Genomic DNA, 27,890 nt, shown 5'->3' on the forward strand with positions numbered 1-27,890 from the left:
TATCCTTTTTCTATTTTAACACTTAGGGGGATAGACTGTTATTCTCTTGTGCATCTTACTTGGAAAGGGGTTAAATAAAACTGAAGTTGGATTTAAGTTCAATAGCATGCAGAAATGTGATGTGTCACTCCAAACTTTCATTCAATTTTATGCTTCAAAAGAAGTAGGCTGTCAAGTGGAAGAAGCCGGCCACCGCTATTTAGAACACGTCAACACATCTGAAATTTTTCACTTACATACGGGCACGACCTTTTAAGACAAATACTGACAAATTGTGTGTGTGTGGAGGAGGGTGATAAAGGAGGTAAAATATTAAAACTATTTCTTGACCGAAGACCAGCTGTTTGAGGACTTAAGGATATTTGAACTGTAGGAGGGACATCTTGGAGGAATTCTCTAGGAAAAAATAGCCATTGGAATGAGCTCAGGGAGAAGTGCTCACCCAGGGTTCCGTCAGTTATGTGAGATATATATATATAATTTTTTGGGGGGGATAGAGTTTTGCTTTGTTGCCCAGGATGGAGTGCAGTGGCACAATCTTGGCTCACTGCAACCTCTGCCTCCTGGGTTCAAGCAATTCTTGTGCCTCAGCCTCCTAAGTAGCTGGGATTACAGGCGCCTGCCACCACACTGGCTGATTTTTTTGTATTCTGGTAGAGATGGTGTTTCACCACATTGCCTAGGCTGGTCTCAAACTCCTGAGCTCTGGCAATCCGCCTGTCTTGGCCTCCCAAAGTGCTAGGATTACAGGCGTGAGCCACTGCACCTCGCCTATGTGGCATATTTTGACTAAGTAAGGACTTTTGTGGAAATGAAGAAGTAACACATGTAAAAGGGCTTTTTTTCTTTCTTTCTTTTTTTTTTTTTTTTTTTTTTGAGACAGAGTCTCACTGTGTCACCCAGGCTGGAGTGCAATGGCACGATCTTGGCTCACTGCAAGCTCTGCCTCCCGGGTTCATGCCATTCTCCTGCCTCAGCCTCCTGAGTAGCTGGGACTACAGGCACCCGCACCATGTCTGGCTAATTTTTTGTATTTTTAGTAGAGATGGGGTTTCACCATGTTAGCCAGGATGGTCTCGATCTCCTGACCTTGTGATCCACCCGCCTCGGCCTCCCAAAGTGCTAGGATTACAGGCATGAGCCACTGCACCCGGCCCACTGCAGCCTTGACTGACTGGGCTCAAGTGATCCTCCTGCCTCAACCTCCTAAGTACCTGGGACTATAGGTGTGTACCCCATGTTCAGCTCATTTTTAATTTTTTTGTAGAGACAGGATCTCACTATGTTGCCCAGGCTGGTCTCCAACTCCCGGGCTTAAGCGATCCTCCCGCCTTGGCCTTTCAGAGTAAGGATGGAAACCACCCCTCATATTGTCTTATACCCAATTCCTGCCTCCAAAGAAAGAAGAAGTAAAGACTAAAAAGCAGAAATGAAATCCATAGGCAGATAGCCCGATGGACGCCCTGGGCCTAGTAGTTAAAAATCAGCCCCTGACCTAACTGCTTGTGTAATCTATAGATTCCAGACATTGTGTGGAAAAGCATTGTGAAAATCCCTGTCCTGTTCTGTTCCGTTTTAATTACCAGTGCATACAGCCCCCAGTCACGTACCCCCTGCTTGCTCAATTGATCACGACCCTCTCACGTGGACCCCTTTAGAGTTGTAAGCCCTTAAAAGGGACAGGAATTTCTCACTCAGGGAGCTTGGCTTTTGAGATGCAAGTCTGCTGAAGCTCCCAGTTGAATAAAGCTCCTTCCTTCTTTAACCCGGTGCCTGATGAGTTTTGTCTGTGGCTCATCCTGCTACGAGAGTGGTGGGATTACAGATGTGAACCACCATGTAATAATGCCTGCCTTTCCTTCTTTCTTCCTTTCTTCCTTTCTTTCTTTCTTCCTTCCTTCCTTCCTTCCTTCCTTTCTTTCTTTCTTTTTCTTTCTTTCTCTTTCTTTCCTTCTTTCTTTCTTTCTCTTTCTTTCCTTCTTTCCTTTCCTTCTTTCTTTTTCTCTCTCCCTCCCTCCCTTCCTCCCTCCCTCCCTCCCTTCCTTCCTTCCTTCCTTCCCTCCCTCCCTCCCTCCCTCCCTCCCTCCTTCCCTCCCTCCTTCCCTCCCTCCTTCCTTCTGGGGGCTAGTGAATGACAGTGTTTCCACATACTGCTTGAGGAATGGACTCCCCTGTCCTCTCTTCCATTTCCAGTGTTTCGACTATCCCCTCTAAGTGTAGATTTTGTTTCAGCCTTTACATAAACAGTTACATGGATTCTGCCTTTGGTATCTTCCCAGTAAGAAGCCAATGGCCTGTGGCAAGGCTCTATTGTTTATTAACTGAGCAAACTTGGGCAACACAACTATGTTTTATCAGCCCTTTATTCCTCATTGCCAGGTAGAACTCTGAGTCATACTCACCCCCCAGTAGTTGTTTGGATCAAATGAGAAAGCTCTTTCTAAAGTATCAAGAGCTGATGATTTCTATTTCCTATCTCTGAATTACCACCTAAATCAGGCCAGGTTGCCTCTCAATTCAAAGTTGCATTCCCCTCTTAACTATTCTTCCTCCCTCTAGTGTCCACTCATACGCAGCCTATTAGACATGAAAGTGCCAGAATGATCTTTCTAATGCTCTGATTATTTTAAAATATAACCTCCCATTGCCTGTAAAATAGAGTCCAAACTTCTTAGCATGGAATTCAAAACTCTCCCCAATCTAAGGTCAAAGCCACTGTTCCAGCCTAGCTTCCAACCAACCAGGAGTCTACCCACTCTCCCTGGTCTGTCTTCACTTTCTGAAAGTCTACTTACCCTTCAAGCCTACTTTAAGTGAACAGTTTTCTGTTATACATTTTCTGAACTGTACAATGAATCCTGCCCTGCTGGGACTGCCACAGTGTTTGATCTGCATTCCTATCACGATGCCTCCTACATGATCTCACCTGATGAATTGGAAGTCACTTGAAGTCATGGATTGACCCTCATGCATGTTCACCATAGAGCTTTGCACTGTAGCTTACACATAGTAGTGTCAAAAGACCAACTGAGACACAATGAAATATTAAAGAGTTTGAGCAAAAAGTGTTTCATAAATCAGGCAGCTCCAGACCACAAGTGGCTCTAGGCTCTGACAAAGGGACAGGAGGGAAAAAGCTTTTATAGGGTGAATGAGGAAGCAAAGCAAAGAAAATATTTGATTGGTTAAAGTGGAGCAATGGCCTTATTTGGATCATTCCAGTGGACAGCCCCCAGTTAGAGGTTAGTTGGAGGTTTCTGACTGGTTAAGCTTGTTTTGTTTTACTGTTTACACTGAATTAGGTTTTAACTTGCTTAAGTAGGAGCCCAGAGCACTGGAGCTGCCTCAGCCTAATGACCTCCCAATTAATTATTTAAACAGTAATTATTCAACAAATTACATTGAATAGTATGTCCATTAAAAAACTACATATATATATATATATATATGTATTTGCTATCACGAGGCGCCCAGCATTGTGCTATAGCAAAGAAAGCTTCATACTTGTCTCTGACCAAATAAAAAATATTGTCGAGGCGACAAGGCAACAATTTAAAAACTATATAAAGGAATCTATGATTAAATGCTAAGTTTCCCATTTTTATGTACACATAGTTGCACACAAAAATCTTTAAGAGGCATTATATAAGCTTTAAAATTTATAACTTGTTTTAGAAATGATTGAAATATAAGAAATTATGTCTTGAAATAAATACATTTGCTAAAATTTAGCCCAAATTCATTGTACAGTTGCTCTCAAAGTAATCTAGTTTCAGGTTCTGTGACAAATGAAAAATGGCAAGATAAACTTCTCTATAGTTAGCAGCATTTAAAGTCATCAGCTTGAAAAAGCAAGCTCAATTGGTGTCTTTTTCAGGTTCCTTCTAGTCTATTAACAACCTAAGTTATTAAACTTTTAGAATGATAAAAATAAATAAATAAAACACACAAAGACTGTAGAGTTCCTGAAAGCAAACAACAAGTGGGCAGAGATTAGAGGTGGGGAGGAATCTAGTGGCTGGGTTAATAGAAGGTCAGAATGGAGGCACACGAGAATATCTCTAAGTAAATGCCTGGAAATTCATAGGTAAGTTGAGTACCGGCTAGAAAGACTGATAAATCTAGCTTTAGATCTACCCAGTGTCATTGGACACTGGTGACTCTGAGGCTTGTGCTCCAAGGCCCAGGTCCCTAACCTTGATTGAAAAAGTCTAAGAAAAGACGTGGGTTAGTGAATAGAGTACTGGATTAGAAGTTTGTGTTTTCTGATTTCCAAGAGCCCGTGAACAACAACAAAAAACAGAAAAGACTGATTTAGCTTCATGGGTGATGATGAAGCCTCACTCTGATTTGAACTCAGAATACAGATGTTTTGCTATAGTCTGAATGTATGTGCCCCCTGCCAGCCCCAAATTCATATGTTGAAACCTAACCCCCATGTGATGGTATTGAAGTGAGGTCTTTGGGAGGTGACTAGGTCATGAAGGTGAAGCCCTCATCAACAGAATCAGTCCCCTTGTAAAAGAGGCTTGAGGGCGCTCCCTGGCCCCTTCTGCAATGTGAGGACACCCAGAAGGTGAAATCTATGAGGAATGAGCTCTCAGCAGACACCACAGCAGCTGGTGCCTTGATCTTGGACTTTCAGCCTCCAAAACTGTGAGCAATACATTTCTGTTCTTTACACATTATCCAGTCTCAGGTGTTTTGTTCTTTACACATTATCCAGTCCAGCCTAAATGGACTAAGGTAATGTTTCAGTGGCTTAACGCAAAAAAACACATTGTCCAAAGTTATTTATTACTTCTCTCCCATTATAAGCACGAACTTTAAAAGCTACTTTATATTGGCATTTGAATAAACAGACACTAACACTCCCCAAGGATGTCAAAATATTTGTTGCATAATAGTTTCAGGTTTATACAAATAATGTCTTCACCAGCACCACAGAAATTCTGTAGAAACTTCTCCTCACCCCGGGATGTTATTTGTTGATACTGATTTCAATACAGTCACCTCACTGAGTATAGGCCAGAACGCAGAGCCTGCCTTTAAAATGGTAAGGCTGGCCGGGCATGGTGGCTCATGTCTGTAAGCCCAGCACTTTGGGAGGCCGAGGCGGGTAGATCACGAGGTCAGGAGTTCAAGACCAGCCTGGCCAAGATGGTGAAACCCCGTCTCTACTAAAAATACAAAGATTAGCTGGGTGTGGTGGCAGGCGCCTGTAATCCCAGCTACTTGGGAGGCTGAGGCAGAGAATTGCTTAAACCCGGGAGGGGAGGTTGCAGTGAGCCAAGATCGTACCACTGCACTCCAGCTTGGGTGACAGAGTGAGACTCCGTCTCAAAAAAGAAAAAAAACATGGTAAGGTTGGCATTGTCTAAGTTATGTCTCTTTTCTCGAGTCCTGACACCACAGACCTCATGCTGCTGTCTTGCTGACCCTAACCTTCTTTTCCTTCTGCAATCCATAATTCTCTGATGTATGTGCTTTAAAATGATTTCAGTGCCACGATACTTCAAAGTGATTTCTTTTCTTATTTCACCATCACATAGCTGAACCTCCTATCACCTACCTTGAGTGATTACTGCAGGCAAGACTGCAACGTGACCAATGAAATTAAAGAAATTCATGCAGGCTGGGCGCAGTGGCTCACACCTGTAATCCCAGCACTTTGGGAGGCCGAGGTGGGTGGATCACCTGAGGTCGGGAGTTTGAGACCAGCCTTGCCAACACTGTGAAACCCCATTTCTACTAAAAATACAAAAATTGGTCGGGCGTGGTGGCATGTGCCTGTAATTCCCGTTACTTGGGAGGCGGAGACAGGAGAATTGCTTGAACCCTGGAGGCAGAGGTTGCAGTGAGCCGAGATGGCGCCACTGCACTCCAGTTTGAGTGACAGAGGGAGACTCCGTCTCAAAACAAAAAAAGAAAAGAAAAGAAATTCCTGCTAAGGTGTGAACCAAATGTCAAAATGCTTCCCACCCCTTCCTTTCCCTTACTCCCACACAGGCAGACTGGTCACTCTTCTGAAGACACCCACCGTTTACCTAAGTGAATGAATAAATACCTGACATCCAGAAATGTGACTAGGTAATTAGTGGGAGGTGAGGCACAGTGAAGAGGCGGAAAATTCTGGGCAGTGGGTGGGGTGGGAAGCCTGGGTGCTGTCAATCACACCGCCTGCACTAAAGCTTCTTCATATCAGTCTTACCCAGTTGCAACCATCCAGGGAGAATATTGTGCCAATTTCAAAGACACTGCTTCTGGGGTGGGCTCTAGGAGGTGGTAGATTAAAGGGTACAAAACAATCCAAAGTGCAGGGCTCTTTTACGTTGGGTGTCTGAAGGGCCGAGAACACTTTGTAATTTTGATCCCCTTGAATGTATTTAGAAAATTAAATCCCTTTATAATTAAAGCCAATAATGAAAGGGCATTAAAGTTATCCAATCTATACACCGCATTAGTTTTTAATCTGCGGTTGGGCTGTAGCCTTTACTTCTTGATCTTTTCTATCTCTAATCTGGTTATAACTGCCTGTCATTTTTACTTTTCCTGGGAGGGGCAGAGCCTCTTTTCTCTTTTCCTCTGAGGTGTGCGAAGTGTTTTTTTTTTTTTGCCTGAGTTGATGGATAGTTTCCGAGATTTAATCCCTTTCTCTGGTTTCCTGACATTTCCACTTAGAGTTGACTCTTGTGTTCATGGCCAGAATGAAAGGCATGTTTACTAGTGCTTTGAAGTTTCAAAAGTGGGCCTGGCGTTCTTGCTGACTGCTGCGGGTACTGCTGCACAAGGCCGTGCTGAGGACAGCGCTCCCGGCGGCAAGGAGCGACCTGCCCCGGTCTGGGGCCCCCAGCCCTCCCGGCGGCGAGTGGGAAGTAGCAGGAAGCGGGCTGGATTCCGCCCTCGGGGAGGGCTGGGGGTCCTGGGACTAGAGCCAAGCCTCCTCCCCTCGACGTCCCGCCGGTTGCGAGCCAGAGCCTCGGTACCCCCACCCCCTGAAACAGCCTGCTTCGTGGAATCTGAAGCTGGGCCACCCCCTGGGCAGGGCAGGGCTCGGTGAGGCTAGGAGCTGAGGAGCGCTGGCAGGTGAGGGGGGGAGTCTGGAGCCGGGCTGGAGGTGAGGGGGCGTTGAGGGGTGGTACAGAGGGAGTGGAGGCGGGGCTGGGGGTGAGCCAGTGAGCTGCGGGGGTGGCACAGAGGAGGTGGGGACAGAGATGGGGGTGAGCCGGAAACATGAGGTGGGTGGGGATGAGTGGGTTCGGAGCTGAGGGTGAGCCAGTGAGCTGGGGGTGGCACAGAGGGCGTGGGGGCGGAGCTGGGGTGAGCCGGGAAGCTGGGGGTTGGCACAGAGGAGGTGGGGACAGGTGGGGGGTGAACCGGAAAGCTAGGGGTCGCGGGGGTGGTGAGTGGGTTCGGAGCTAGGGAGTGGCACAGTGGTGACGGGGCTGGAGGTGAGTCGGGGGGTTAAAGGGTAGGCACGTGGAGTTGGAGATGAATTAAGGCTTTGGAGGGGCACAGAGGTAGGGGGGCACTCAGGTGGAGGCGAGCCCGGCTGCTGGACGCGGACGCCACCCGGACCCGGGGCCCGCGCAGAGGCCTCGAGGGGAGGGGGCGGGGCCCGTGAGGGGCGTGGCGAGGGAGGGGAAGTGGGCGGGGCACCGCCGGGAAGGGGGCGGGCCGGGGGAAGCCTTGGGCTGGGGCAGCGGGGCGGGCGCGTGGCCTGGCCGCGGCGCGATGAGTGGGGCCCGGGCGGCGCCCGGGGCCACGGGCAACGGCGCGGTCCGGGGGCTGCGGGTGGACGGGCTGCCCCCGCTGCCCAAGAGCCTGAGTGGGCTGCTGCACTCGGCGTCGGGCGGCGGCGCGTCTGGGGGCTGGCGGCACCTGGAGCGGCTGTACGCGCAGAAGTCGCGCATCCAGGACGAGCTGAGCCGCGGGGGCGCGGGCGGCGGCGGGGCCCGGGCGGCAGCGCCGCCCGCCAAGCCTCCCAACCTGGACGCCGCTCTGGCGCTACTCCGCAAGGAGATGGTGAGTGGGGCTCCGCGAGCGGGGGCTCCTCCCGGTCGGACTTGCAGTCCCGGGAAAGTTCGCGGGGACCGCGCTCTGTCCGGAAGTCCCGGCGCCCACCCGCCTTTTCGGGCTCCTGGGCCCCCGGCTGCGGCGCCGTTCTCCCAACGACTCCCTTTTTCTCGCGCGCCCCGTGCCCACGATTGGGACCCCCCGCGGGAGAGGCCCCAGCGCAGAGAGCGGCTTTCTTACGCCCGGCGCCCTCAGTCCGGCCCCGCTGGCTCGGAAATCTGGGCGCCCGGAAGCGCAGTGCGGGGTTCGCGCCTGGCCTGGGGGCGGGGGCGGGGGCGGCCTTGTCACCCCTCCTCGAGTGAAACAGACCTTTCTGGTGGGGGAAAGGCTTTCACAGCGGCCCAACGGGTTAACGCGATTGCGTTTTCCTACCACGAAGAGGACAGCTTTTGTCCGTCGCCAGTGTAGACAGCAGATTGGAACAGCCCGGCCCCCTCCCCGGCGCCCCAGGCCGCGCGTCCATGATCCGATTACCGTGGGATGGCCCCGGCGCACAGATGGCTGTGAAAGCGGACGCGCACCCCGGGCGAGGGAGACGGCCCGGTCCCTCAGCCCCTAGAAGCTGATTGCCCAAACCCACTTGAGAAAGGTGGGAGGTGGCTGTCCTCCCGGTCTGGGTGCTGTCCATGTGAGTTCTGCGCCTTGTGTCTGAGCTCCAAACCGTGGGCTCAGTGTTTCTCTGTGCTTGGGAAGTACATTAGCTGTTTGTGGACCAGAACACACATGATTTAGGGTGACGCTAAAAGTAGGACAAGGGCAGGGGTTTAGGCAACAGCGAGTCTTTCCCCAGCTTTCTCGGCCAGGCATAGGCCAGACAAGAAGAAAACAAAAACTTTTCCTCTTTTCTGCCATGTTACTGGCCCCCATCACCTCCTCCCAATTCCCTCCTTTTAAAAGCCTCCCTTTCCATTCACCTCGTCCAGGTTGTCTCTTTTCCCTATGGATAAATTATTAAGGAAATCTAACATTAGGAAGGCTGCCTTTTCCCAAAACTAAATTTGCCAAAAAAAAAAAAAAAAAGAAATTGTTACAGGAATCTTTTAAATATGCATCTAGTGCATTTAAGATATTGTTTAGAAACATTCAGAGTATGCATACTTTTTTTCAGGAGCATTATCTGTTCTGAAAACTAAGACTTAATTGAATTCAGAAAGCAGCCTTAACACTTTCAATCAAAGAGATATTGTCTTCCTACTCTGTAGCTGGCATTGAAGTGATTTCCAATTCTCACTGAAAAGATTTTTCTAAGCTTCTTACAGAACCACTTAAATTCCAAGCCAACCGTTTTTAATTTATTAAAAAACATTCATTGACATAAGCATCACACAGCTGGTGAACTGCATTTTAATTAGATAAATCTACACGTAGTGTGTTCACAGTCTGAACTTGGACATAGCAGAACCACGGGGGTGAAGTAGGAAGATCATCTTTTGATTATTTAGGTTCCATACTTGAGCAAGAGATGGAAAAACCTCAGGGCCACTCCTGTTGTGAAGCTGTGGTTTATAAACATGCTCTGGAGTCTTGCTATGGTGGCTTGGGAGTCAACGTGCTATTCCCAAAAGTATTTTTCCAGGTCCCTTCTGGTGTGACTGAAGCACAACCACATCCGTATAATTACGCCTTGGACCAGAGCTCTCTGTAAGCCTATTTGAAGCACAAGAAAAATAAACAGCCATCTTTGGTCTGCCTGGTATTTAGCTGAGATAAAGATAAGGTATGGCTGCAGGCCTTGACAAGTTCCTTTCAAGAAATGTCACAAGGCCTTTAAAGTTGCCCAGAGAATCTTTCAACTTTTTAGTTGATTTACTGACCATGGGGTCTGAGTGGACAAAGCTGAGACTCCCTCTGGGGAGGCCTTGCAAAATAAGAACTGGGAGTTCATTTCTGAGATATCTGCAGAATAGTTTGTGTTGATCTGTTTAAGTTGAAGGCCTGAGGTCAAATCTGTGGCAGGAGACATAACTAGATGTCATGGCAGAAAGTGATAAATGCCTTAATTTTTATTTATTTTTATTTTTTAAAGCAAGCATAGAAAGAGGGACAACTTCCAGCAGGGACAGGGAGCAGGGTGGTGTGGAAGACCTCAGAAGGTGAAAGAATTTCAACAAGGGAAAAAGGCACCAGGAAGGCAGCTGCGGAGGTGGAGCTGGGAGTTCCCCAGTTTGAAATGGGAGTGCCCCAGTTTGAAATGTGAGCAAGAAGGGGCTGGGCAGGTTGACCAACTGGACTCTGGGAAGCTGAGTAGCAAGGATGGGTGTTCAGCAGGAGAATGGTACTATCCCTGTTGGACTTTGAAGAAATGAATTCTACAGCAGGGTGCAGGAGGGAGAGCTGGACTTTGGAGGCTCAATGGGAAGATGAGAGGTGTTCATGGGAGAGGTGATGGAGTCCCCAGCAGGGCAGGGCCTTGCTAATGTGAAACAAGACTCATGTGGGAGACACTTTTCTGAAGCAGAAGCTGGAGGAATTACTGAGTCAGGGAAGATGATGAAAAGGGGATCAAAGATAACTTTAAGCTTTTTTATGCAAAATGCAGCCAAGCAAAAAATTAAAAATTACAGTGCTAGCACCTAGAAATAATCACTTTTAATATTTTGGGATATCTTCTGTTAGGTGCAATGTAAGTGCTTTCCATATAGTATCTTATTTAATTGTATAAATTCTCCATGAGATAGATACTCAAAGTCTGTTTTATATTAAAGAATGGGATGCTGAGAGTTGAACTCCCTTAAGGTCACAGACCGTACCAGGTCTGTTTGGTTCCAAAACCCTATTTAACCATTGCAGTCTGCTGTCTGTGCACACGCACGCACTCACACACGCACACACATACATACAACACATTGATCACGTATATTTTGGTTTGCTTTTTGGGCCGCACATTGCAAATATTTTCCCAGTCAAGATATAATGACTTCAGTGAGTGTGTCGTATACCACTGTATGGCAGTTAGCAAGGTTTTGAAGCCTAATAATCACTGGTGAAGTGGGGTTCACTGTAGCATTTGGGGAGTCAGGAGGAGTGGTTGCTTTAGGGAGGAAAGTAATTTGTCATCACATCAGCTGAAGAGCATGTTAAACATTTCAGAATGTGGAGCTGGAAGCTGGAAGAGAGGTTTTGGGCTGGAGATAACTGGTGGAAGAGATGGTTGGAGCTGAGGGAGTAATACAGTCTCAATGGGAGGAGAGGCCATTAGGATGCCAAGGGTGGAACCTGGGAGAGCTGGAGTCCAGGGCTGAGAAGCGTCTGTCCCATGACTGCTGGTGCCCTCCTCTGCTTGGAGAGTTGTGGTTTCAGCTCCAAGTTTCAACACCTCCTGTTCTAGTAACCCTTGTGAAATTCTGCACTACTCGTAAGTCCTCGTCCCCCACCCCGAGAAGGGCCCATTTGGAAAGCTTCAAGGGTCACACAGATAGTTACTGCTCTATAGACCAAAAAAGTCCCTTTGAAAAAGTTGATGATGATTATTTTTACATCAGAGAATATTTTTAGATCATGTTTAAGAGATGATTACTGGGTGTGTGTTAGAAAGTGCTGTGGACACTTTAAGGGTGAATAGGAAATATCTAGATGTTAAGGGGCTTATCACACCTGGTAGATGTGGGTGTCTTTACAGAAAAAGAATTGCTTTAGTTTGGACTAGTTTTCATTTTTCATGACCAAAGACTGTATATTAGTAATAGAAACTTAGTCTGAACTAGCTTTTGCAAAAGGAGAATCTTGTAGGCTGGATGTATACAGAGACAGACTAGAACCAGGGCTTATGGGGAACCTAGGAAGTCCACTGAGGTCTTCTCTTCCCCTCCTCCTCTGTTTTGTTTCTTTCCTCCATTTTGGAACCTGGCCGCTAACAGTGGCCCCCCTCAATTTTGGCCATGCTGCTTAGTTGCAGTTTGCAAATACTGTGGAAGGATGCCAGTTGGCCTAGCTTGGGTGGCCTGGCCAGCCTGGGCCAGCCAACAGTGACAAGGACAGGATTGTATTTTAATAAGATGGTGTGAGCATGTGGATGGAATCAGACACTGGGGATTCTCTAAAGAAAGGACAGTTTGCAAAAAAGGAGCAAGGGGTAATGTAGTAGATATATACTGCAGACCCCCTTCTATTTAAAAATATTTTGCCCTCAAGGGTCCCACAATTTGAAAGATTTTTTTTATCTGCTAAGCTGATGGCTAGCTTGGCTAACGAGATCTTGGTTGGCCTTTAAAATATTTGCATGTGGTTGAAGGATGTCCTTGACTGGGTGTCAGCTGGGACCCCTGGCACACACCAGTCCTTGCATAGATTTCTACATAGACTGCCCTTCCCAGCACCTGTACGAGGTTAGATCATCAGCCTTACAGGTAACCAGAAGTCACACTAGAGTGTAGAGACACAAAGACCCTCGGCCCTGGGGGCAGGAGAGCTTCGAGGAACTGGGGATTCTTGGGTTCAGCTGCTCCCGTGGTCAGCAGCAAGGTCTAGTAGCTTTGATTTGGAATCTCTTTGCCTCATTTTTTTTCTTTAAACTATCAGTTATTTTGGTCTCCCACCTGTGCAGAGTGGGAAGTCATCCACACAGAACTTTTGAATTCCCAAATTGCAATGCTGTGTAAAGAATCGAACCTAAGAAAAAAAGAAGTTGAATTTGTGAAACCAGTAACAATTAGCTTTCCTACATTTTAGTTGAAACAACTAAATGCCTAATGAGTTTGTCCAGTGAACTGGATTCCAGCTCATTAGCTGGAATAGCTGACACCCCAGTGGAGTACAGTCCTTATCCTTAATGTGAAACCAGTGTCTTACAGAGGAAGTTTCAGTCTTTAAGAGGCTGTGATTGAGTCAGGCTACGAAGTGCCATTTGGAATAAGAGGATTAGCTCCCAGTGCAGCATTCTTGATTGGCATTGGTCAGAGGAGATTGGGAATGTCCAGCAGCCTTTAATACTGTCTGTTTTCACTGGTCTTTCCACTAGCATAGTCTAGCACAGCGATCCCCAAAGGATGGACTGCCAGCTCCAGAATCTCCTAGGCTGCTGGCCCAAATGCAGATTTCAGGGGCACATTCTAGTGGAATCAGAAGCTGAGAGAAGGAATCTGCCTTTTTTTTTTTTTTTTTTTTGAGACAGAGTTTCGTTCTTATTGCCCCGGCTGGAGGGCTGGAGTACAATGACGCGATCTCGGCTCACTGCAACCTCCGCCTTCCGAGTTCAAGTGATTCTCCTACCTTAGCCTCCTGAGTAGCTGGGATTACAGACACGCGCCACCACACCCAGCTCTTTTTGAATTTTTAGTGGAGACGGGTTTCTCCATGTTGGTGAGGCTGGTCTCGAACTCCTGACCTCAGGTGATCTGCCCGCCTCAGCCTCCCAAAGTGCTGGGATTACAGGCGTGAGCCACTGTGCTTGGCAGGAATCCGCATTTTTAGCAAGCCCTTTAAGACTAGAGAAGCACATGAATCAGGGATCAAAAGCTCGAATTTGGTGTTAATAAACTGTGTGATATAGTTCTGATAAGCCACTTCACTTTTTTGGGCTAAAATCTCTTATTGGGAAAATGAGAATTAAATGCCATAAAGGGCCCTTTTGGCCATGGCAGTATTCTTTCTTTCTTTTTTTGAGATGGAGCCTCGCTCTGTCGCCCAGGCTGGAGTGTAGTGGCGCGATCTCGGCTCACTGCAAGCTCCGCCTCCCGGGTTCACGCCATTCTCCTGCCTCAGCCTCCCGAGTAGGTGGGACCACAGGCACCCGCCACCACACCCGGCTAATTTTTTGTATTTTTATTAGAGACGGTGTTTCACCGTGTTAGCCGGGATGGTCTTGATCTCCTGACGTCGTGATCCGCCCGCCTCAACCTCCCATGGGATTACAGGCGTGAGCCACCGCGCCTGGCCGGCAATATTCTTTACCCCTCATGCCCCTGTGGTTCTTTCTGGTGCCTATAGAAGAAATTTGCTCTGTCATAACTTTTGGGCACAGGTGCGGGGCCTGTCACCAAGCAATATGCTTGGTGTCCCCAAGGACACTTCACAGCTATACCTAGTTGCTGTGAATTCCTTGAATGCAGAGAATGGGAAGCAGGAAAGGAAGAAGGGTACAAGTTTGCTATTCTTGGGCTCAGTTCATCAAAAATTAGGCTGTCTGCAGCAGTTATTAAGATTTTCAAGCCACTGCTACCCTGTACTTTTCCTGACCCCATCCCAGTATCCACCTTATAAAAGCAAAACCTAAAAAAAGAATATCTAATGGTTTGTGTGTATGAAAGCTTGCCCATGTCTTTGGTGTGAAGTGGGGGACAGTAAGGGCAGTGTGTGGGTCGCTGCCTGGCTTCGTTCACTTGGTGCTATCTCCAAGTGAGGTTAGAATTCTCGTCCCAAGATTTGAAGATACAAAGGATTGAAAGTTTTTTTTTTTTAATACCACTTTAAACTTTGCTCTATTACAGTACCTACCTGTAAAGTACTATAAATTGATATTTTTCATAACTCACAAGTATCTTACAACTCTTCTTCTTTTTTCCCTTTTGTTTAAAGGTATGCATCTGTTCAGTGTAAATGTAAATGTGCCCCAATAATTGGCAGTGTGGGCACCTCTTCATCTGCAGATAGCCTCAAGTGAGCTGTAGGCCCGGCATTTCTGTGCCTGGCAGACACTGGTGCCTCCCCTGCTCTGGGTCCTGGCCTCACCGACATGGCTGTAGTCCCCTGAGACCAGGTGGGCAAGGATGTTTAGGGAGGGTTCAAGAAGGGGACCATGCCCCCGTTGCAGTTCACTCCCACCAAGCTGCAGATGGAAGTTTCACAGTTTTGCCCTGGGATTGGCTGCAGGAACTCCATGGAGGCTTTACCCCCCACTTGGAAAAACCAAGCTTTTCGTAATCCCGTGGAGGAAACCAGGCAGACCACAGACTCCATACTCAGGAAGCGAGCCCCGAGGCTGGCTGCTCAGATATTTGCCCCCCTTGCCAATGTCATTCCCCATATGGAGCCCTGGCCTCCTGGCCGCCTTGGCCTTTGCCCACATGCTCCTGATGTTTGGAAGTGATGATTAGACAGGATTCGTAAAGGCTGCCCGTGGCTTCCTGTGGCTCGTTCCCCACAGACACTTAACACAGATGGTCACCGTCTCCCAGGAACTCTGGAGACAGAAAAACCTTTAGCCTGCTTTAGAAGTCTACAGAAATTCATTAAGACATGTGGCCTTTCCCGTTTTGGTGGGCACTCTCTGTTCACTTCCTTGATTGGCCCTGACAGCCATCAGCTGGCCTAGTTTTGCAGGTGTGCGCTTTCTGAGTCTCAAGGATTCGGGAGGGAGGCACCATCTTTGACCAGAGGAGGGATCTGGGGAGAAAGGAGGGCCTCTGTCCTCTGCCCAGGGCTCTCTAGTCAGGGGGTAATTGTTGGGGAACCCCAGGCCTGTCCCAGCCAGGAGAGCCTAGGCTGAGGAAGAAGGTGACTGAGATGCACGTGAAAGCGAGTGTATTCTTAGGTCGGTGACTTGGTTCACCTAAATGGATTAATAAAGTTTCTCAGCTTTCATTTCCAATAAGGTAAATATTGACAGGTATAACTCACATAAACAAAAGCTCTTTGGGACTCTCAGTTGCAATTAAAATTGGATATAAAATATCCAAGTTAAACGCTGTTAAAAGAGCAGTGGCAAGGTGTTTAACATCCCTTATAACCACAGATGTGTGCATTAAGACAATAAGGTATCATGTTGTACCTCCAAGACCGACAAAGATAGAAAAGCATGATCCTGTCACAGTGAGGGTTTGGAGAAGTAAACCTCATGCATTGCTGGGGGGTGGGGTGGGTGTAAAGGACTGCAGGGTTTTTTTGAGCGCAGTTTGGTAATACCTCTGAAATTGAATATGTATGCCTGTCTTTTGACCCTGTAATTGCATTTTTTAAAAACTCTAAAATGGCCTTGTATTAAATAGCAAAGCAGAATTGCAATATAGTTTTAAGATATGTGTAACTTAGGTCACAAAAGCGATGTAAAATGTTTGCAGTATGACTGTTAAATCTTCATACAGCTAAAGCCAATTATTGACTTTTTTTATACCAATACAAACATAAAATCATTTTGTGATGAATAGTAGTCCAAATTGAATCACTTTATTGGTAAATATCTTTCTTCCCATTACATTTTCCCATTGCTTTGGATCTGAGGCCCGGGATTGGAAATGCGCCTCGGGCATTCTTCTCCTCTTGTCCTCCTTGTCCCCCACAATTTCATATTCACAAGTATATCTTAAAGAAGCATCCACACAAGTGGATAACAGCACTTGTACATGGATGTGTATTGCAGGATTTTTTTTATAATAGTGATAGAATACTGTACAGTTGTTGAAAATAATATGGTAACTATATATGTATATAGAAAGATGTTCACAGTGTAAAGTTACAAAACAGTATTTACCTGACTTTGTGTATGTGGTAACAGTAGAGAAGAAACCATATGGGTGTGCATAGTGCCTTGAGGAATATATGCTAAACTACTACAAGTGGATATCTGAAGAACCACAGTTTCAAAGTGTGGTCTGGGGACCCCTAGGGGCCCCCAAGATTCTTTCAGAGGGTCCATAATTATATGATGGTGATATTGACAAATGTGACTTTTTGGTTATTGTGTAAGAAAATGTACCAACATTTGGAAGATGCCGCATAATTTATTAAATCCATTTTCCACCTTTTTCATATGACTAACGCTTGATATTAAAAGATCCATTCAACGTGCAAGACTGATGGGTTTTAATGTAATAGAGTGTGAACATTTCATTGGTATAGTTCCAAATTCCACACTAAACAACAATCAACTAAAGGGCAGTAGCAAAGAGGAATATCCACGATTGTCTGAAAAGGCTCTTGAAATACTCCTTCCTTTCCCAGTTATACAGCTGTGTGAGGCCAGATTTTCTTCGTTTACTTCAACCAAAACAGCACGTCACAAAGGACCAAATGCAGAACCAGATAAGCCAGACATGTAAAAAGATTTATGAAAATATTATTTGTGTTAACATGTAATGGGCTTATTATTATTATTATTATTATTATTGAGACAGAACCTCACTCCGTTGCCCAGGCTGGAGTGCAATGGCAAGATCTTGGCTCACTGTAGCCTCTGCCTTCCAGGCTCAGGTGATCCTCCCACCTCAGCCTCCCGAGTAGCTGGGACCACAGGCAAATGCCTCCATACCCAGCTGATTTCTGTATTTTTTGTGGAGATAGAGTTTTACCATGTTGTCCAGGCTGGTCTTGAACTCCTGGGGTCAAGTGCTCCACCTGTCTTGGCCTCCCAAAGTGCTGGAATTACAGGTGTAAGCCACCATGCCTGACTGGTTTATTATTTTTAGTGGATTAATACATATTTTAAATTTTCTCGGTTTTAATTTCTAGTAATGTAAATATTCATAGGTATAACCCACATAAACCAAAGCTCTTTGGAACCTTCAGTAATTTTTAAGAGTGTTTGGAGACCAAAACATTTGAGGTCTGCTGTTTTATAACAGGGAATTAAGGAGAACTGGTTCATATGATTATGAACCATTTGAATTTTTAATACAATTAGAATACAATTAGAGTGTTTATTTTTACAATCAGAAAAAAAAAAAAGAAAAGAATGTACAAAGACATTTCTTAAAGAAAATGATCAATTGCTTTTTTTCATCTGTTCCCAGGACAGAACAAGAGGAAATGGGCTTAGTTTGTACAAATGTTAGTTTAGGTTAGAGATAAACAAGAATGTCCTTCTGAGAATTGTTAAATTGCAGAACTGGCTCCGTGTCAGTGTGGATGCCCTCACTTGTAAGTTAGCAGAAAATCCAACCCAAACCGCTTTACCTGGTAGAGGAGTTTCCTGAAAAGTGTAGAGGTGGGATGTGCTTTGGGTTTAATGGGGCTTAATCTGGAGGCACAGTCATGCAATCTGGTTTATCTTCTGTCTCTGAATCCTGATGGCTCTTTAGAGTCTAGTCCTCAGCTTGGCAGGTCTGAAATATTAACAGGGGATGAAGCTGACCAAATGACATGGGTGTGTTTCTGCCCATTGGGAGGAGAAGGCTACATAGGAGACCACGTCATCAGAAGCTGTTTAGTGAGCACAGAGCTGGAACCCACCAGGAAGCTGAGAGTCCTTCAGGGTGTTTCTGTCAAGCTTGGGTAGCTGAGCTCATAGGCCGTCTCCAACTGCATCAACACTGATGAAGTCTCTCTTTGGCTTTTTCTAAGCAGTATGAAGGGCAGCATCCTTCAGTCAACACATCCTTTATCAGAAATCAGGTTATAATCGATTAGATCTCTGCTTTCTTCAATTACAGTCCAGGCCTGTGGATATAAACTAGACATTGTGATTAGATTTGGGGCATTTACCAAGTCTTTAAAATAAATTTGTGAGCCATCTGTATATGCTTACTCATTCATTGTGTTTCTAAAAGATAACTGTGAAAGTTTTCTCATTGTTAATACATTTTCATAATAGAAAACTTAGAAAATTCAGAAAAGCCAGAAATAAAAATTGCCTGTGATCCAAGCAGCCTGCTATACCACTGCTGAGTCTGGGGCCTGTCTCTTCATCTTCCCTGCATAGGCAGTGCAGGGTGATGGTCAAAGCACCCGTTTCAGAGTCCTGCAGACCTGGTGTCACTCTGCCACTGACTAGATGGTCTTAGGCAAAGGCCTTTGTCATCTCTTTTCCTTTCTTTTCTTTTCTTTTCTTTTCTTTTCTTTTGAGATAGGGTCTTGCTCTGTTGCCCAGATTGGAATGCAGTGGTGCGATCACAGCTCACTGCAGCCTCAACTTCCTGGACTCAAGTGATCCTCCCACCTCAGCCTCCCAAGTAGCTGGGACCACAGGCACGTACCACCACGCCCAGCCAAATTTTAAAATATTTTTGTAGAAATGAGGGTCTTGTCATCTTGCCCAGGCTGGCCTGGAACTCCTGGGCTCAAGCAGATCCTCCTGCCTCAGGCTCCCAAAGTGATGGAATTACAGGCGTGAGCCTATAATCTGCACCTGCCGGTTTTTTGGTTTCTAAAAAAACTTAACATTTTTCATGGTGTTTTGGTTTAAATCGACACAAATTTCCTTTGAAAGGTTCCTCTCATCTTTTAAGCCTTGTTTCCTAGTGGTCATGTTTCTATTGTCCTTTCTTTAAGTTAGGAAGAACTCTGTCTCCCATGCAGCCTCCAGAGATACTCAGAGGCTTTCAGTGACCTAACACCCAGCTGGGAGCCACCGCCCTGTCTGAAGTGTATTTGTATGTGGAGCCTACTGTTTTGAAAATTCCAAGTGAAAGGAAGCAGTTTCAAGGGTGGTTTGGGCTTGTTTGGTCCCATTGTTGGGAATGCTGTGGCTTGCGGGGCCACCTGCGTGTGTTGCGGGAGGGGTGGAGGGGAGCTCTGGGCATGGGAGAAGAGGAGTGAATGATCAGGAAGGAAGCAGGAAGCCTGCACAGAGAGCGGAAGGACCTGCACTCGCAGTTTACAGCCATGGAAGCTGCTGATTGTTCTTGAATTTAAAGTAGAGAATAAAGGACCACAAATTGCAGGGTTTGAGCATTCCATGTTTTTCTTAAATGAGCCTGTCTGCATTTTCAAAACGTGTGCTTTCAAAAGAGAGCTGTATTTTCTGAATCCAGCTGTGAATGTGGAGACCAGCCGTCCTCCAGCGACATGCGGGAACGCACCATTAGATGCAGGCTGCTTCTGCTCCGAGGGTGGCTTGCACGGTGGCTCCCCAGCCACTCCTTTTTCTGGAAGGGTGAGAGGTTCTTGTTCATGGTGACTTAACCATGTCTTACAGTCAAGTCCTTTTGGATGGTCACTCTCTCCCCTTCCTGCAACCAAGACCCACATGCCTTTGGTGTAGAGAGATTGACCGCCAGGTCTGCTGTCTGAAGAGCGCTCCTGAGGAAACTTGGTTGGGTGTCTTTGGCCCTCGATGTGGTGGGAGGCACGCGAGGACTCAGTAGTCTGGTGCTTCCCACGGGGACACCTGGTGGTGTGCAGGGCACTCGGTGGCTGCCCGTTCAGCCTGCACCTCTGTGACTGCCTGAGGGATGCAGCCGGAGGTCTGTGGGTGCCAGCACCACCCCACTGCCAGGCCACTTCTGCAGCTACGTATTCCCTGGGAGGGTGTCGGAGATCTCTGCAGCCAGGCGTTGTCACTGATTCACCAAATATCTGCCTGTCTGCTCTGTGAGTTTCTGGGCTGGGTACTGAGAGATCCAAAAGGGAAATGGTGTTTGCCTTCATGGAGCTTGTCCCGTGTCAGGAGAGAGAAGACCCGTGTACACACTGATCACAGAAAGAGGAGTAAATGCCCTAAGACAGATGGAGAGGGCGAGGGGAAGGGGTGAACGAATTGGCTGAACCAATCACAGTCTGAAGAGTGGAGGGAATCAGGTACAGGGCAGGTGGTTGAGGAGCATTGACAGATGCAGTGGGGATGGGGGTGTAGTGGGGGACAGTCTGGGCTGTGCAGGTTGGGAGTCAAGGGCATAAGCCTGAAGAACAGTCAGACCAGATGGTGGAGTGCTGGCTACGGATCTTCCGCCTCCCTCTAGAAAACGTAAGTGTTGCTGTGTAAACCGCCACAGCTGAGGAAGAGGGGCCCGGGCTAGGAAGTCTTGGTTTACTGTGCAGCGACTTACCTCATGTCCTCCGAGCTGATTTAGAGGATTTCTGGTAAATCAGGAAGTTTAGTCTGGTGCCTGAAGGCAGTGGCATTGAGAGGCTGGGACGTGTGTAGGCGTGTGTGTGCGCGTGCATATGTATGTGTGTGCGTCTAATCCTTGTTAAATCCGTCTGAACTTTTGCCATGTGTTGGGTTGGGTAATAGGTGTGTGCGGGGCTGCGCTGTATTCCTAGGCGGGTCAGAATTCCTTTCTAGTCCAGTGTTCCACCTGATGACAAGGCAGCTTTGTGAGTCATCTGGGTGCTACAGTGCAGAAGTGTCCAGGGAGAGATCCTCTTTGCTTTCCACTCCTTGCCGGGTGCGTCACCTCGGTGGGCCTGGGAATAACTTGGAAATGGCACTGTCAGGAGAAAAGCCTGGAGCCAGGTGTCTGGCTGGAATGGAGTCATGGGGGAGTCAGAGCCTTTGAAACCTAGAAGCGTTCAAGCTCCTGTGTTTACCTGGGCCGACCTCAAACCATCCTAGGAAGGAGAAAATCAGACCTGCTCTGATACCAGGGTGCCTACTGCTACTTAGGTGTTTCCAGTGATTCATTCCTGGGGTGAGAAACTGCGTCTTGGATTTACCCACTCTGCTGGTGTCAGAGGGGCTCAGCAGGGAAGTAGGTCTAGGATTCCAGATGAACTTCTTCCATGATTTTTGAGCACGTACTGATGTGACCTCCAAGAGGACGTGGCTTTCTTGATTAAAGTTAATATTTCTTTTATTAAATCCTAGAAAAGATAGGGACGTCAGAGCTGGCCGAGTCAGACTCCTGGGGCATGTTGATGGTATCCAGATGCCATTCTGCAGAGGAATCCTGGAAAACAGGAGCAAGTCTAGAGCAAAGGCCGCGGGTGGTTAGTGGGCAGGAGGTCATAATGAAAATAGTGGAAGAGCCTGAGATATTTAGCTTGGAGAGAAGAAGACAGGGTTGGGTTTTGTTTTAGGGCATAGGGGTGGTGGAAAGTAAATGACCTTCAGATTAAAGGGTAGTGAGGAAAGAGTGAAACTAGATCTGTTTGGATGCCCAGCCATCACACCCAGCATCAAGCGCTCTGTGGGGCCTCCAGGCTGGGAGGCTTTGACTTTGTATAAAATAATCGTATTGGTTTGGAGAGGAGCGCACTGGTTTGGAAGGTCCTCCTTTTGGGGTTTGAGGTAAGATATCCCAAGTCCTTTCCTAATTGAAAGTTTCCCCTTCCTCACGAGGCAGTGTCACTGGCACCTTGTCACCCTGCCTGACTGTGCTGGCTGTCTTCTGAGCGAAGGTGACCATCTGGCTCCTTCTCATGTACCACCTCAGCGCTGGATTGGGAGAGGAGCGGGAGGAACACAGTGGGACGGGGCGCTTCTGTTTTCAGAGCCTGGCTGCACCTACGGCTCCTTCCTGAGGCGAGTCTGCCTGCTAGCAGAGTGGAAGAGAAACCGTGGAAATAATAACAACAATGAGAGTAGAGGCTATTGATTTTTTTTTTTTTTTTTTAGTAGCTGAGCAATTTATCCACGATTTCTCAGCTGGTGAGTGGCAGAGCCAAGATCTGAACCCAGGCAGGGAGGTAAGCAGGTTCCGAGGCTGCACTTTTAATTCCGTGCTCTTCTGCTCGGCTGGCCTGAAATTCCAAACTTACAGGATAATAAATATAAGTGTCCCAGGAAAATCAGAAAGATATTTGTGTCAAGATCACTGGTTCTTTGCTGGAACTGGGCATCAGTATCATCTGGGTACCTTTTGTGTTATTTATTTTTTCAATAGAAAATTCCTAAACTGACTTTTCTTTCCCTCCTTCTCTCCCTTCCTTCCTTTCTTCCTTCTTTCTTTCCCTGTCTCTCCTTTTTTTCAATAGAAAATTCCCAAACTATGGATAATTTTTAAAACACAAATGACAGATATGCTGTTTCCCTCCTTGACAGACACACATCCTATCGAACTCTAATCAAGAAAAAAAGCAAGCAGTGGTGTCTGCCCTAGGGTGTGGTGGCCTGGGCATCTCTTAAGTTGCCCATTGCTTGCCTATTCAAGGTATGCTTTTGAGATGCCATTGAATGAAGTTTGCCCTCTGAGTACAGCCCTGGAAACTGTCTCTCTTTTGCTTGCAGTTCATTTAGGACAGAGAAGCAACAGTTTATATAGGGTCACAAAGTGTTTGAGCTAGCCATAGATGAGCCAGCCAAAGTCCCCCATTTTATAGGCTGGCAGAGGGTCGGGACCTCAACCAAGCCACAGGGGATGGCAAAGCTGGGCCTGGAGACCACGCTCCCGACCTGTGACTGAGGTCTCTTCCTAAGAAAATTTAGAGATTCTAGTGTCATGAGTAGTTGTGGTAACAACAGAACCCACCTCTCTATCTGGAAGTCTTCTCGAGTGTCTTAGCGAAAGATGCTCTGAAGGCTGGGCACAGTGGCTCACGCCTGTAATACCAGCACTTTGGGAGGCCAGGGCAAATCACTTGAGCCCAGGAGTTTGAGACCAGCCTGGGCAAGATGGCAAGACCCCATCTCTACAAAGAATTTCTTTAAAAAATTAGCCAGGGATGGTGGTATGCACCTGTAGTCCCAGCAGCTTGGGAAGTTGAGGCAGGAGGATCCCTTGAGCCCAGGAGTTTGAGGTGGCAGTGAGCTATATGGTCATACCACCGCACTCCAGCCTGGTTGGCAAAGCAAGACCCCATCTCTAAATGTGTGTGTGTGTGTGTGTGTGTGTATGCTATGTAATAAAACATAGTTCTGATTTTTATGGTTTATTCAGGCCGTAGGAGAGAGACAGCCAGTGTTCACTTGGCAATTTAGAGTAGTTGGAGGATTTGAAGAATAAACCTGGAATTTAACACCCAATCTGTTTACAAGATGAACACTTTTTACCAGGCCTCAGCTTCCTTTTGTGAAAGCCCTGCTGTCTTATGTGTAAAATCTTATTGCTAGGTAAATGAGTCATTTTGGTAATTATAAAATCTGTAAATCCTCTGACACTTTCTGTATGCTTTTCTACATGCACATACCCATGCATCTTTAGTGCTTTAGCCCAGGAGGCATTAGCCCTGTTTATTGAATGGATTGATACTGAATCTCCCTAGTAGCTCCATAAGAGAAATTATTGTTCCATTTTGCCATCAACCAAGGCACTGAGATGAAGGTGATAAATGCCTTGCTCAGTGGCCAAGAAGTTGAAGGCAGGTCCCCTGGTGTCTTCTTGAGTTTCTTCCCGTTGCCATTCAGAGCAGGGTCTGTGGAACAGCAGCATTGCCCGGGATCACCATAGGGGCTTGGTGGAAGCACAGCCATCCAGTGGCACCAGACCCACTGAATCAGAGTCTGCTTGTTGAACAAGATCCCCGGGTGGTTCTCATTCACTTTAAAGGTTAAGAGGCGCTGATGCTGTTCTATGCTGCATTTCCAAGTGGCTTAACTGTTCTCTCTTTGGTATTGGTGTAAACGATGCATTTCCTGTTCTGATCCTGCTCTTTTCTCTGGGATGGGTGGTGGGGAAGGGAAGAACTGGAAGATAAACAAGTATATGACTTTTATACATGTTCTTTGTTCTTTTGCTGCTTGCTTTTGTGGGGCTCGTTTTCAGGAGGCACTGTAGAGCCCTTCATCTTCCAGGGCTTTCTCGTACTCAGTCAGTTACTCTGGTGAGGGATCCCAGAACCATCTGGGATAAGACTGACCCTGCCTGGAGGAGAGGGAGGCAGTGTAACCTCTGACCACTGAGCTACACAGAGGTGGGTGCTCCAGGGGATGTCACATTGGCCAGCTGCTGTCGCCGGCAAGGGGCATTCTGTTGCCCCTGGGAGTTGAGAATGACTGCATCGCTCAGATCCTAACACAGTAGCAGGGAAGGCCAATGTCGGTCTTCTCCGAGTCTAATTGGGAGAGAAGGTGACACACTCGTTTCTTGGCGTCCAAAGTGAAAGCAGGTGGGGCCACTAGAATGTGCAGTGCTGTTGCTTCATCAGGCGTGCTCAGGAGGGCCAGGGTAAATTCTGCAGGCTGACCTAGTTGCCTCACAGATGCGATCCTCCCTGGACTCATTGAGTAACGTCTGAGGTGTGGGCATAACACAATTAAGGTGTTCTCAAAGCTGGAAATCCAAAGCATCCGAGTGATGCTCTGAATCATTCACCGTGTGGAAGGAATGTGCTGGCAGGCGCAGATTGCCGGCTGAGTGTTCCACCGAAATTAAACTCAAGTGCTGACTTCTTGTTTTTTACCTCCCCACCCCTTCCCTCAAGGTTGGTCTCCGCCAGCTGGACATGTCCTTGCTCTGCCAACTATACAGTCTCTACGAGTCGATTCAGGAATACAAGGGGGTGTGCCAGGCAGCCTCCAGCCCAGACTGCACTTATGCTCTGGAGAACGGCTTCTTCGATGAAGAGGAGGAATATTTCCAGGAGCAGAACTCCCTGCACGACAGGAGGGACCGAGGCCCTCCTCGGGACTTGTCACTGCCTGTCTCCTCCCTCTCCAGCGGCGACTGGATTCTGGAGTCCATCTAGAGGGTCTTGGGAGGGATGTGACTGTTGGGAAGCCCTTCATACTGGACACACTGTCAGCATTTGCTGCTTCTCTTGCAAGAAAGCACCTCCGTTTTGGATGGTCCTCGGGCACAGGGGATGAGTGCTACCAGTTTCATTTGTAGGCAGGGAGTTCTCCGCGGACGCATGGTGGCAGTCTGCTTTGATGGCAGCAGTTTTTGCTTAGGTGACCTAGAGGTCCTCAGCAGTATCCTCCACACCTTTCTATTGAGGTGCACCTGCTGGGGATTCATAGTGAGAATATAACAAGAGGATCTCGGTGAAAGGCCTCAGTGGGTGTTTTGTGTGAGGTGGCTTGTAGCCAGCTGCTTCCTTGTGGATGGTAGAGTATTCCAGTCCTCTTTGTGCTAGGGTTCTTGCTTCCAGTTTGGGATGTGTTAGAACCACCATTTCACTGCTTCCCTTCCTCAATATGCTCTGCAGCTTTTCTTGCTGTTTAATGAGCTTTTAAGCCTCTCGCTTCAGCTTTATTTATTTGTAAGCTGCATTACTAACTGCCCAGTGATTCGGTGAAGGCTTTTTACTGAAAAAGCTCACATTTCTAGTCACCCCAATCAACTGGCTTTTTTCAACCAAAAATTTATATCATTCTTTGTCTATGAGGTTACAAGAGGAAGGAAGATAATACAAAGACATGTTGAATAGTGAAAAAAACAAAAAACAAAAACTGAGGCAAGCCAATGTTCTGTAAAACTCACTGTAAGATGGCAAATGTTTTCATTTTTAAGATTCTGAATGTAAACTAGTGTGCTAGAAAGCAAACCACCCTCCACTCAAACCAGTAATTACCTTAAGCCTTAATATATTTATTAAAATACTTTATGAGAACATTATACTTTGTAGGTTAAAAATGAGGATAAAATGCTAAACTATCTGTTGTCGTGTGTTACTTTATTCTGAGTTTGAAATAATCAACTTTCATGACTTGAATGCATTGAGTCCAAATAATGAAAGAAAATTAGTTTGTTTTTCTGCCACTAAATGCATTTGAAAGAAGGTTGATCTGTTGAGCTTAAGGAATCATTTTAGCAAGAGTAGATCACCATTTACAGCTGGTTCTCAGTGCTCTCTTTTTTTTTTTTTTTTTGTGAGACGGAGTCTAGCTCTGTCGCCTAGGCTGGAGTGCAGTGGCACGATCTTGGCTCACTGCAACCTCTGCCTACCTGGGTTCAAGCAGTTCTCCTACCTCAGCCTTCCAAGTAGCTGGGATTACAGGCGCCCACCACCATGCCCAGCTAATTTTTGTATTTTTAGTAGAGACGGAGTTTCACTGTGTTGGCCAAGCTGGTCTCAAACTCCTGACCTCGTGATCCACCCGCCTTGTAATCCCAAAGTGCTGGGATTACACGCGTGAGCCAACCATGCCTGGCCACTCTTCTGTCTTTGAATGCTGCAAACTCGTTCATCTTTCTTTTGGTGCGATAATTGCTCACTAGAGCCTCCTTCAGGTTAGGGAGAGGAAGACATCTCAACGTCATGCATCGCCCAGTGTTAACCTGTCAAGTACACCCTGTGTCAGGAACTGGGGTGAGATACAGGGAAGGAAGAATATGCCTGCTTATTTCCTCTGTTGAAAGGAGGTAAAATGAAAGGCGGCAATTAATTGCCTTCAGCACATAACTGGTCAGTGGGGACAAGAAAATTGAAAGCAGTTAAGACCAACAGAGTTAAGTTTGGGTCACTTGCAGGAACCTGTTCTTTGAGGCTGTTCCATGGTTACAGTGAGTTGAACCCTTAGATCAGCTGTTCGTGAACCTGCCCACTTTAAGAATCACCTGGGGAATGTTTAGGAAAATACTGATGCCTAGGGCTGGGCGTGGTGGCCCATGCCTCTAATTCCAGCACTTTGGGAGGCCAAGGCAGGCGCCATCAGAAGGTCAGGAGACTGAGACCATCCTGGCCAACATTGTGAAACTCTGTCTCTACTAAAAATACAAAAATTAGCCGGGCGTGGTGGTGCATGCCTGTAGTCCCAGCTACTGGGGAGGCTGAGGCAAGAGAATCGCTTGAACACAGGAGGCAGAAGTTGCAGTGAACCGAGATCATGCCTCTGCACTGCAGCCTGGCGACAGAGCGAGACTCCGTCTCAAAAAAAAAAAAAGAAAAATACTGATGCCTGGGCTCCAGCACCCCGCATCCCTAGTCTGGATTTAATTAGGAGTGAGGTGTGGGCACCTCTATGGAGTGAGGAAGCCTCCCAGGTGATTCTAATGTGCAGAAATGTTGCGATACAGTCCTTCAGCTACATAGTGTTCAAAGCACTGTGTTCAGAACACTACAAAGTGTTGCGTAGATGAGACCTGCAGAATCTCAAAGCACCCTGGCCCTGCTGAATCAGCCCCTGCCTCTTAACAAGACGCCTCCGATGATTCCTCTGCACAAAGCTTGGGAAGCAGCTTTCTGTCGGCTCAGTGCGTAGCACTTGGAGACCACTGCTTCGTAGAGGGCTACCAGGATCTCCTTCAGCACTGAGCAAGAGCGGGCCCCCGGGCATCGTCAGGAGACCCCAGTCCTCAGAATGGGTCAACAATAGCAGGGGAGTGAAGCTCCAAGGACAAGTTCAGGCTTGGGGGAACTCATGGTTCAGAATGGCTCCCTTCCCTGGGTTGCTGCCTCTGGGC

At 47.1% G+C, this 27,890-nt stretch overlaps 1 protein-coding gene across 2 annotated transcripts; it reads left to right on the forward strand.

The window, feature by feature from the left end:
* The first annotated feature begins 7,692 nt into the window (after positions 1-7,692).
* Positions 7,693-26,143, forward strand: FAM89A (family with sequence similarity 89 member A). Of its 2 annotated transcripts, XR_006697872.2 has the most exons (3): positions 7,693-8,025; positions 8,456-8,704; positions 24,967-25,103. XR_006697872.2 is itself a non-coding variant. In XM_005539790.4 (2 exons), the coding sequence occupies exons 1-2, from the start codon at positions 7,735-7,737 to the stop codon at positions 25,228-25,230; spliced, it is 555 nt and encodes a 184-aa protein (XP_005539847.1). In that variant the 5' UTR covers positions 7,693-7,734; the 3' UTR covers positions 25,231-26,143. The 2 variants fall into 2 exon arrangements, 1 of the variants encoding a protein (XP_005539847.1); XM_005539790.4 differs by lacking the exon at positions 8,456-8,704 and having other exon boundaries at positions 24,967-26,143.
* The last annotated feature ends 1,747 nt before the right edge of the window (positions 26,144-27,890 follow it).

This window comes from Macaca fascicularis, chromosome 1 (genome assembly GCF_037993035.2).
Source record: "Macaca fascicularis isolate 582-1 chromosome 1, T2T-MFA8v1.1".
Classification (NCBI taxonomy): Eukaryota; Metazoa; Chordata; class Mammalia; order Primates; family Cercopithecidae; genus Macaca; species Macaca fascicularis.